The sequence below is a fragment of the Zalophus californianus genome, chromosome 12 (assembly GCF_009762305.2).
Source record: "Zalophus californianus isolate mZalCal1 chromosome 12, mZalCal1.pri.v2, whole genome shotgun sequence".
In the NCBI taxonomy this organism is placed as follows: Eukaryota; Metazoa; Chordata; class Mammalia; order Carnivora; family Otariidae; genus Zalophus; species Zalophus californianus.
In genome coordinates this window covers 90,438,272-90,450,453 of record NC_045606.1, presented here as the reverse complement: position 1 = coordinate 90,450,453, position 12,182 = coordinate 90,438,272, and the positions used below count along the sequence as shown (strand labels likewise).

Here is a 12,182-nt window from a genome sequence, read left to right as displayed (position 1 = left end):
ATTAAAGGCAACCTTTAATAGCATTTAGGTCTTGATTGTCACAGAATCTGCAGTGTTGGGCCTGGATAAATATGGCCTTACATTGAACAATTTGAGGGAGGGATTTTTTTTCATTTGTTTAATATGTTTCACAGATTACCGCAACTGTGGATAAAGCTTTTATAGGCCTCGTGTCTGTTTTAGTGATGACTGAGACAAAGTTTTTCTAAACACCTGTTCTGTTTCTAGAATTTTGATAGGCCCAACACCAGCCGTATTTTCAGGGGTGAAATGAGAAGGGTTTAAACTCTGTGGGCGCACTTACTTTCTTGCATCCAAAAATCTAAATTTGAGATCTTTCCCCTTTATGCCTGAAAAGAAACCTGAAGTCAGGTGGGTCTTTTCCTTCCAGGAGAATGCCGTGAACGGAGAGCACCTGTGGCTGGAGACCAACGTCTCAGGAGACCTGTGTTACCTGGGAGAGGAGAACTGCCAAGTCAGATTTGCAGTGAGTGTGCTCCTCGGACCTCTGGGCTCTCACCTTGCCCGGGGAAGGCCGCCAAGCTGTCTTCCAGCAGCATTGAGGGGCCACTGTGCCGGAATCTCCAAGGAGTGGTTTGAAAGAGCCTGTCCCTTGTGAGACAGTTGACAGTTAACATGGCTTCTGGTTTTAATGGCCTCGGGGCTTGGCTCTGCAGGTTAAACTTTGGTAGAATGTGCTATTTTCTGATGATTCCTTGGGTTGGTTTTATTTGTGTGTTGGGGGTCGGGGAGAGGGTGAAGGTGCATGAGTGTTTGCTTCTGGAGGGGGTGTCTGCGTGGGGAGAGGTCTGTGTGTGGAGGAAGCGTATCGGTGGGAGGGGGTGACTCGCTTGTAGAGAGAGGAGTGTGTATGGCCGGGGGGGGGGGGGGGTGTTCCTGGTGCATGAAAATGGGGAAGGTGACACACCTAGGTGGCGGTGGGTTCCGGCCAGCAAATACAGGCATAGGTCCTTTGGTTGTGCTTCGCTTTACTGGGCTTTGCAGACCCTGCGTTTTTGGTTTTTTTGTTTTTTGGTTTGGTTTGGTTTGGTTTTGTTTTATAAATTAAAGGTTTGTGGCAACCCTGCCTTGACGCCATTTTTTCCAACAGCATTTGCTGACTTTGTGTCTGTGCCGCATTTTGGCAATTCTCACAGTATTTCAAACTCTTTCATTATTATTTGTTATGGTCGTCTGTGATCGGTGATTATGACTGGCAGAAAGCAGAGATTTAATGGTTAGCTCTTGTAGCAACGAAGTATTTTCTAATTAAGGTCTGTACTTTTTTTTAGACATAATGGCATTGCACACTTAATAGACTACAGAGTAGTGTAAATAACAACTTTGCTATGCATTGGGAAGCGAAAAAAATTCATTTGACTCGTTTTATTGTGATACTCTATTGAACTTGTCTGGAACTGAACCCACGATATCTCTGAGGTATGCCTGCAATTCGGATCAAGTGTGGAGGATAAAATTCTAGAAACTGGACAATTAACAGATACATTGGAATAGCCCATGCTTTTTAAAATTTGCTTTGTATCCTTGTTTAGAACCATCAGTTTAAATGTCAAGGTTGTCTTTATGTTTTGTGAAAAGAGCATGGTTGCCAGGCATTAAGTTGTGAGGAACTAAAATTTCATTGTTGACAAAGTGAAGTTAACATTTTTGTGTAATTCAAAATTACTGGTTTGAAAAGAGAGTAATGGGAAACCTAGAATAGTAAAGAAGAAAGAAAAAATGAGTTCTTTTATATTTGGGGAAATGGACCTTGTAAATGGCATCTAATACATTTTTTTCTTTTTCAGTATGTTTGTTTATTACATGAAGGAAAGATTTGGGGCAAAATGCAGGGCTTTGGAATTACAAATGAATATGTTTCTACCAGTGACTAATAAGGAAGAAATTGAGTTTCTGCTAAAGCTTTTAGAAAAATCTAGCCCTCAAGGACTTTTATCAGTCTGGCTGGAATTACAAAGCTGGAGGAACAAAACTTTAAAAATTGCATTAGCTGTTCTGATGACTGGTTTATAGGTTTTTGTTTGGAACCCTTCGTAAGAGTTTAGAGGACCAGGGTTTGTTTGAGTGAAATTAGGAATAGAGATCAGTGAAAGGCCCACCTGTACAGGGCCTCAATTTGAATCTCCCTGTTAGCAATCACTGTGTGATACTGAGAACTCCTGTCCTTTGGGCACTGGCTACCTTCTTAGAAAAAGAGAGTAGAATAAAATTATTTTAAGTTTTGCTTCTAACTCAGATCTGTACTTGGGTGTTTGCATTTCTCTTAATCTTATAAATTCAATTGATTTAAATATCAGGATTTCAACTTTATGCATATGTATTTTGAATTAAAGTATAATTGCATAAAATTTGATTAAATTAATCAAAAACCAAGAGATGCTCAGCTGTTTGGACTGAAATGCTATAAATAATGGATTAACATTAGGATCTCAGTTAATTGCGTAAACACTGGTCTTGGGATATCAGATAATATAAAATGGAAAAAATGAAAGCCAATTTTACTTGTCTATGCTTTTGAACGATTTCTGCCATTACTGTAATGGAGGTCTGCGTCATTCCCAAATTACTCCCTTTGATCCTTTCCTGGTAGTCTTTTAGGGTCAGCCACATATTACCTCTCGGCAAATATATACGCAGATACATGTATTCTCCTAAATAGCATCGCTATCCACCAACTGATTATAACTTGGTCACCATTATCTCTACACCAGGAAAAATAACAAAGAATAAGGGAAATTGTGAGTATAAGTAGGAGACAACAGAGTTGTGAATATTCCTGGTGCTCTGAATCTTTCTCCAAATTTCATCTCCAATACTCAGCTCTATTAACTCACTTTACAAAATGTCTGGAAGATGAAGAGCTCTCCTCCAAAAAAAGATTGTTGAAAGAAGGAATGAATCAGTGAGGAAGCAGAAGATCTGTTTCCTCATTATAGGCTCCTGAAGGCTCAGTTTCTTCACCTATAGAGTGGGGGTAGTGTTTGGAGCATTATATGAGATAATGCATTGAAAGGATTTACTTGCCATAGCAACTGACACAATGAATTAAGAATGAAAAGAAAACAGAAAAGAGAGAAGCAGACAATTCACAAAAGAACTACCAATGGCCAATATACATATGTGAAAAATATTTTTAAAAGGCACCCAAAATAAAACAACTATGAGGAGTCAATGTCATGTGCCCATTAAATTAGCAAAGATTTACAAAATGATAATACCTGCTGGTTAGTTTAAGCCTAAATGGGTATTCTCATTGGCAGCTGGTAGGAGTATAAATTGATACATGGTTGACTCTTGTACAACATGGGTTTGAACCATGTAGGTGCACTTATATGTGAAATATGTCTGATCAATACAGTATAGTACTATAAATACAGTAAATTATTTTCTCTTACGATTTTTAAAAATATTTTCTACAACTTACTGTATTATAAGCATACAGTATATAGCATACAAAATACATGTTAATTGACTGTTTATGTTATCAGTAAGGCTTCCAGTCAAGAGCAGGCTATAGTAGTTAAGTTTTGGGGAGTCAGAAGTTATATGTGGATTTTTGACTATACCGGGGGTTGGTGCCCCTAACCCCCCCATTGTCCAAGGGTCAACTGTACTTCAGAAAATTGTCAGTAGGTAGTGAAAGCATTACAAATCTAGCTCGCTCTCTTTCATTTGGGCATCATATTTGGTGGGGGAAGGGAGACATTGGCAAGAAGGAAAACACTGGAAGGAGTGTGCTCAACTTGGTTCAGGGTAAGGAACTTTGTAGTAGGAGGAAGAGTGAAATAACCTGGATTGCAAAAGAGTATTAATGAGGGGAGGTAGAGAACTGACCTCTTCCAGTGTTGAAAGACCTGCCTTGAAGAAGAGGGAAGGGTCTTGCTCTCCATAGTTAGGAAGGTAGAACTAAATTCTAGATATAGAATCCACTGACTCTAGCAGTGAATCTTATATGTATCATAAACATCACCTGGAAAACCTGTTAATGTAGATTACTGTTTCTCTTCTTGCTCCAAATGCTAATTCAATATGCCAGAGTTGGACTTGGGAATCTGTGATTTTAACAAGCACCTCAAATAACTATGGTACAGATGGTCCACAGACTTAACTTTGAGAAATACTCTATTATAAGGAAGGGCTTTAACAACCAGAGCTGTCCAGCAAAAGATCAAGGTTTCTGGAGAGAGAGGCTCAAACGATGTGTTTACCAACAAGTTGGATGGCCATCTTTCAAGGATGCTGTGTGTTGTGGGGGTGCACATCTGCTTTGGGCAAGAGGTTAGGCAAGTTAATCTCCAAGACAGCCTCCAGTTTAAATGCTCTATTTGCAGCTTTCTTAGTTGAACAACCATTTTATAAGAAGAAAGCATGTGCAAATGGATTATGCATTATATTCTCCTTTCTTTTAATGAAGCACCTTTGAAGATAGCCAACCTGTTGAGATAAGGACCAAATTACCTTTACCAGGTACTACCTGCAGGCTTCTAAACAATGTGCAGGCAGAGCATTCGGAGGAGGAGTGAGTCCATTACCAAAGATGTGCCTTTCCCTCCTCACCTTATTTTAGCAAAGCAAATGTCATGGGTAGAAGTTAAGAGAAGGGAGAAATCAGTGTGGGTTGAGGTAGACAGAGGCGGCTTCATGGGAGTGGGGCTTGAGCACAGTTTGAAAGATGGGTAAGATTTACATAAGTGGAGTGAGGCAGGAGAACATTCAGGAAGGGAGAGGAAGATTAGCAAACTCAGAGACCAGAACAAGTGTTGAACAAGGGAAGAGGCGATCATCAGACATGCATGAGCACACCAGAGGGCATGTGCTAGGTAAGAATGGAAAAAAGGACAGATGGGGGCAGTGTGCGTCCATGTCTTCCAAACTGAAACTTGGAGTGCATGTTATAAATGCCTGTGTGCTTAGGAAGCATGGCCATATAATAAATCGTCTAAAGCAAGACCATTTTGAGGGTGAAAGAAGCTGCTGATAGTAAGGTGCCATAACATTAAGTATAAACCAGAACCGCATCAGGAGCACTGAGACAGTCACCCTAACTTATAGGGACATTGCAATAGTCTCTTTAAAACCAAAGCTGTCCTGCAAATCCAGGACTTCCTGCTGCCATATGGACTGATATTTGGGACTGGTATTGGAGGGTATTGAAAGCAAGGCAGTGACGTCATAGGACACAAAGACATTTGCAGGAGAGTTTGCTTCAAAGCCTTGGGGCTGAACCAGATGACCTTTAAAATCCTTCATCTTCTGCATTTCTCTGGTGGCAACATTTAATACTGTAGAACGTCTGTGAGCAGAAATTTAATGGGATTAAAGTTGTTCCTAAATCAGTGACAGTCCCAAAATTAGTAACTGTTTCTTTTTCTAGAGGAGAAAGGGATGCAGCAGTAATGAAATTGGAGCAGAAGGATCACTGTTTCCCGACACAGTTATGGGGGGGATAAAACTGAAAATTCCAACTAGGACCACTCTCGTTTGGTGCTATTTGTTGAGGTCGACATTTCTTCATTCATTTATTCTGTAAGTGTTATGGGCTGGGTACCAGTCCCAGAAACTGTAGACAGTGTTGAGAGTGACCGTTAATTGAAAATGACAGTATCACAGTTCGGTAGGTACACTCTGTAGAAACCCTTGTCGTGCTTTGTTGATAGTATATACAAAGATGTTGAGCCAGATATTGGCTTCTAAAGAAATTAGAATAATCTAATCTAATCATTATCATTCATCAATAGAGCACATACTAGTGCACACCTATTTTTACACTGAAATGACACTTGCCTACACTGATATGTTGATGCACACGACAACTGTAGTCACGGTCCACAACCTGCCTCTGTAGGAGTAGACGGAGATAGGCAGTGTGGGATATGGGAAGGAAATGGATTTTGTGAGACTGACCTGGGTTTGAAAACCTGCTGTTCCATCTGTGTAGAGTGAACTTTGGACAAATTTCACCTATTTTGCCTCCATTTCCTGATTTAAAGTATTGTCATTAAGATCAGCCTCACTGGTTCTTATTGCTGGATGAGAATTGTGAACTTATAAACACTTTTTATTTTTTAAAGTGGTTGATCCCAGTCTGGATCTACCACATCAGAATCTCTTGGGTGGCGTAGGGTGTGAATATGTTAAAACCACAAAATAACTCTATAGGTGACTCTCTGCTGTCATACATAGGTGCAGAAGGCCCCTGTTCTACTTCATAAAGAATGTCAGGACCCAGGGAAGGGGACTGGTATATAGTGGCTGTTATGGGTTGAATTGTATACCTCCAAAAGATGCTGAAGTCCTAATCCCCAGTACCTCAGATTATGACATTATTTGGAAATAGGGCTGTTGCAGAGATGATTAGTTAAGTTGCATGCTCCAGTATGACAAATGGACTTCTAAGAAGAGGAGGACATACAGAGATACACAGGGAAGGAGGCAGAGACTGAAGTGAGAGCTGTAGCCCAAGGAACACCAAGGACTGCAGTCTGTCTGTCATCAGAAATGGGGAGAGAAGCATGGGACAGATTCTCCCTCCCGAGTCCTCAGAAGGATATCAACGCTGTGGATACCTTGATTTCAGATGTCTAGCCCCCAGAACTGTGAGCTCATATATTTCCATTGTTTTAAGCTACCCACTTTGTGGGACTTGATTAGGGCACCCCCAGGAAACACATGGCTGTAGCTGTCCTATATAAGGCGACTAATCTGGCCACATGGATACCTCCGCAAGGCTCACAGATGGGCATACACCCAGAGGTCTATTGCAGACATCCCTGGCTGAAGATTTCATTGAGACATTTGTGGCTTTCTGGGTAAGTGAGCAGACAGGCAGGGAGGCGCCCGCAGCTGAGAACTGTGGGGAAGAGTAGACGTTAGGTGAGTGAGAACGTGTAGGTTGGGTGAGAGAAAAAAGGAGCTGTCAGACTTCAGAGCGCTGTTACCAGATATCTTTTCTATTTTTAAATGGGCTTATGTCACCTTGTGTTTGTGGGTAGGCTAATAGGTACTGTTTTCCTTTTGTTACTGTTTTGTTCAAGCATTTTGCTTTAATCTTTTCCTTGTGGGTAAAGTTTGGCAAAAATGGCCACCCCCACCTGCCCTTTATTCTAAGGTGTCTTCCAATATTGCTGAAAGCTTAACAAATAGAGGTGTTTTTTTTTTAAGATTTTTTATTTTTTATTTGACGGAGAGAGAGAGTACAAGCAGGGGGGAGCAGCAGGCAAAGGGAGAGGGAGAAGCAGGCTCCCCGCTCAGCAGGGAGCCCAATGCGGGGCTCAATCCCAGGACCCCGGGACCATGACCTGAGCCAAAGGCAGACACTTAACCGTCTGAGCCACCGAGGCACCCCGAAATAGAGTTTTCTTGAGTAAATGAATTAATTGCATTAGGGAGGCCATGTGATGTGGGGGTGGGGGGTGTGGCGAGTGAGGAATCACAAAGATCTAGAGACAAATAGATGTCGATCAAAATCCTAGCTCTGCCCGGCTCTCTGAGTCCCAGGTCCTTCTGTAAAATGGCGGTGATTGTATCTGCCTCTCAGAATTGGTAGAGGGATTAAGTTAGTCGACAAACATTAATGTCCTTTCTTGTTTTCTCCTGTCCCTACTTATATTTCAATGTCGTTGAGCTAAATGAGCTAATGAGTAGTTTGGTTGGACTTTGCTCTCAACAAGACCTGGTGTTTGGGATTCTTCTGCTAACCCCAACACTGAGACTTAAACTTTTACCTGTCATTTTGCTGCTGTATGTAATATCCATAGTCTCCCTAGGTCATGGGTGGGACCAGCTGAGTGTGGCAAATCGAAGTAACCTCTTCCGGAAAACATCTTCTAGGCTGTGTCTCCTTATTGGTAGACCAGAAGCCTCATTGCTATATCACAGCATCCACTCACAAGGAGGCTGGCCACTTCACTGGATGCTTGGAAGAACCTTGTAAGAGTACAAGTGCAGTGGCTCCCTGCCCTATTTGAAAAACGTTCGCTTTCAGCTTTTTGTTGCTTAGAAGAAAAAAAAAGATGCAGAACCTGGTCACACACTGTTTATTCCATCTCTGGAGTATGATTACACTGGACAGCAGCCTGTGCAGATGCTGCTTCATGTGCATCTCTGTGCTGTGGGTGAATAGACAAAGCAGGGTCCAGCACATGTTGCTGGGGCCTTTCTGCCCATCTGTGCACTTGGGTGTGGCAGGTGTATACCACAGAGCACCAACATTGGACTCGAGCCTCAGAATGCATCAGGCCTGCCTGCTTGCTGATCCCTCACATGCCAGTTGTCCAGCATGGCAGATTGATGGGCCGTACCCCCAGATGGCGGCTTGGCTGAGTGGAGTGTGGGCTGTCAGAGGAAACTGAGTGTGGAAGTAAAGCCCAGGAGGCTAAGCCAGCTTTCTGTTGTTTGGGTGCCAGCCTTGAAGACACCATCTCTAGGGAGCTGCCAAAGTTGCTGTCTGCCAGAGGTCTCTCCCACCATTAGGATATTGAGGAGCTAATGAATCAGGATGATTCAGGGAGAGCAGAGCCATCAACAGAAATAGTTTTGAAAAAGCATTTGCATAGACAGATTCTCTGCTCCTGACCCCCTGGTCAGTGGATGTGAGTGGAGGAAGGGAGTGGGGTGTTCCCGTGGGTACAGGTGATGGTACTCCATATGTGTCCGGCCAGATGGTTGGGCATTTGTATGAGATCATCCAAGTGCACACTTCGAACTGTGTCTGGCATGTGGTAGGCCCTCAGTAAATGTTAGCCATTGTTACTATTCTAGCTATCATTGTTATTAGTGTCATTATTTGGCACAGAGTGCTGTCCATACATTTGAGGGCAGTATCATACTGATCCTGCCCACTTTATGCAACAGAGACAGTGATTGGTTATAGAGCCCAGGGAACTTTAGGATTCTCTACTCCTAGGTGACCACCCTGGATCAACGGTATCACTGGCTTTTTGCACAGTCTGCTTTTTTTTTTTTTTTTTTTTTAACAAATCGTGTTCTGGAGAGCGCTAAGCTCCTATAAAAACAATATGGGGTATTCATTAAAGCAGACTTATGACCAAATAAGTTTAGAAAACACTGAATACCTTTGATATACAAATATGTATTATGAAGCTCTAATAAGAAAGACCTAAGGTGTGCAGGATTTCCTACTTTTTTCCTCAGGGGAAGGGATGATTGTTGAATCCATTATTTTTCCCACAGAACACCTATTGGCATCTTGTGGGCTCTCAGTATTCAGTGGAAAACTGAGAAGTGCTCACATAATGCCATTTTCCTAGGACTTGGCAATGTTAGTCAATAACAATAACCCTTTGGGCTGGTCACTGAGGCAGTTTCCTCCCACTTGAAGGTGAAGGAACGTCAGAGAAGCTTAATCACCATCCAGAGTTTCATACCTTTTCTTTAGCTTTCTGCAACTTTGCCTTTATACTAAACTTTCATTAAGCCAAGTGTACGTGTGTGTGCATGCATGCACATGTATTTTATTCCTAGAGTTTGAGCCTCTGAGAATAATTGTCATCTCTTCTGCAATGATAATTTTAGATTGAGGGTATGTTTGTATGTGGGTATATGTTTGGGCAGAGCTTTGTTGTTATTTAATACTGGCACAGCCCTGTTAATAAAAATAATTTGTATCTGACTGAACATAGGGTTTACATCTCACTTAGGCAATGCCCAGGTATACAGAAATGCTTTCCCTTTTTCCACTGTTCCTCAGTGCAGAGACCCAGAAAATAGAATTTAACCAATATTCTTGTTGCTCAGGGGCCCCCGTCTTGGCTGAAGCATTATTTGCCTCAGATGTCCCTCAGAACTACTATCAGTTCCTAAGTGGACACTGCGTCTGATTGTTAGGAGGTGGTTGTTGTTTTTGGTCCCTGCCTCATAGACCAGGCAGACAGAGATTTCAGAGGGCAGTGCCAGAAAAACACCCGGAGATGGAAAAGCTTTCTTTGATGCCTTCATTTGAGGAGGCATGTGGGTTTGGGCATCAAGTGATGATCTGGCTTTGAATCCAAGCTCTGGGATTTTCTAGTTGTGTGATGTCGGTCATTGTGTTAACCTCTTGAAGCCTTGGTTTCCCATCTTTAAAAAAATGTGGACAATACCTGCTTCTTACCGTTGCTGTGAAGCTTAAATGAGATGATGCATATACAGCAGTTAACAGCATGGCAAGTCATAAATACATGGTAAAAATCACCCATTACAGTCATTCCTCCTTCCATGGAAGTGGCTACAATGGGTTGTCAAAAGGCAAGGCCAGAGTACAAACCTTGGAGGGAGGGCCTTATAATCAGCACGTGTCTCCCACTGAATAAAAGAGAGTGGATCTCATGATGTGAAACAACTAGCCATCCCTCAACTCTATGGCTCTTCTCTATTCTCTTGATCTTACATAGCACAGATCACTTTCTATTATTTAAAAAAAAAAAATCACTCACCTCCTTGCCTGTATCTCTACTCTAGAACATATAAGTCCCATGCAGCTCAGGGACTGGGCCTGTGTTGTACTGTCTTGGATCCTCAGCACTGAGAACAGTGATGGCAGTGAGTAGTTATCCTGCCACTTTTCATGGAATGAATGAGTTCAGTGATGAGATTGTTGAGAGAGACACACATACACACATGGACACCTGTCACCAGATCAAACCCTGCCATTAAGTAACATCATACTTAGCATCCAGTATGTTTGAATTCCTGCCTTCTTTTTCAGGGTCTTCAGCCGGTAGATTCACCACTCACTGCTTAGTAGGCTCTTGTGGGGTTTTAGGCCCTGTTTAGCTGGTGTCATGCCTATGGCAACCCAGCTTATTTTATTCTCATGGAGGATCAAGACTGGTATTTAAAATTCTTGGCACAGGTGGTTATGGTATGATGGTCTGTAGTCCATCCCCATGGGGCTCTCATGAGATCGGATCATCTGAAGCAATGTCAAATATATTTATCTTTTTTTTATTATTAACATATAATGTATTATTTGTTTCAGGGGTACAGGTCTGTGATTTATCAGTCTTACACAATTCACAGCACTCACCATAGCATGTACCCTCCCCAGTGTCCATCACCCAGCCACCCCATCCCTCTCACCCCCCTCCACTCCAGCAACCCTCAGTTTGTTTCCTGAGATTAAGAGTCTCTTATGGTTTGTTTCCTTCCCTGGTTTCATCTTGTTTCATTTTTCCCTCCCTTCCCATATGATCCTCTATCTTGTTTCTCAAATTCTTTATATCAGTGAGATCATATGATACTTGTCTTTCTCTGATTGATTTCGCTTAGCAAAGTACCCTCTAGTTCCATCCACATCGTTGCAAATGGCAAGATTTCCTTTTTTGATGGCTGCATAATATTCCAGTGTGTGTGTGTGTGTGTGTGTGTGTGCCCCATCTTTATCCATTCATCTGTTGATGGAAATCTAGGCTTTTTCCGTAGTTTGGCTATCAAATATATTTATCTTCATCAGTCTTGTTCCCCTAATCCTTCACTAGTGAGGAAAATGACAGGGAAGTAGTAAGTTGTAATAGAAAGATAGCTTTGTGCCAGAAAGACCTGGATTTCACTCTTAGCTAATCTATCTTGGGCGAGTTGCTCCATCTCATAGGGTTTCAGCTCCTCAGTTGTAAAATGGGTGAAGTACCACCTTGCGTGATTGAAGTGAGCTGTGTTTACATCGTACATAATGTGTATATCCTACTACCAGCCACACTGCTAAATACTGTGTTTGGTAGTGATGTCCTCACTGAAAAATGGTATGGGTAGGATTGTATATGTGAGTGAGAACCACATCGCTAATTGGGAATATAGTGTTGGGTGAACTGTGGCGGAAATGGTGGTCTCCCTGGACTAGACTGGCTAAGAGCTTGGGATGTAGGAAATGGCAATGGAAGAATAGCTTATTTACCACAGCTCGATATGGCTTCTTAAGCAGGTACAGTGTTCCATGTTAAAGCAAATGTATCTAAATTATTTTTTAGAAATCTCAAGCTGTGAACTAAAACAAAAAACAACAACAAAAAAAGAATTCCTCTATTTCCACAATATAAACTGATAATGAGGACATGTTAGGATTCATGCTGCAGGTTAGGGAATGTACATGGTGTGCTATCACACCAGCAAAGATTAAAAGGCAAACTTTGGTGTTTTCTAGTTTATACTGAGCCTCAGATCTCTAC

At 41.9% G+C, this 12,182-nt stretch overlaps 1 protein-coding gene across 9 annotated transcripts in view; it reads left to right on the top strand.

Annotated features, from left to right (window-relative positions):
• Nucleotides 1–12,182, top strand: part of DGKI (diacylglycerol kinase iota) — a 453,056-nt gene that overhangs the window by 163,919 nt on the left and 276,955 nt on the right. For 8 of the 9 annotated variants that reach the window (XM_035723279.1, XM_027573716.2, XM_035723281.1 and 5 more), the window contains exon 3: nucleotides 392–487. The exons of the other annotated variant lie outside the window; for it this stretch is intronic. In XM_035723279.1, coding sequence (XP_035579172.1) covers nucleotides 392–487 — 96 coding nt within the window. The remainder of the gene's footprint in view (nucleotides 1–391; nucleotides 488–12,182) is intronic. 9 annotated transcript variants of the gene reach the window in all.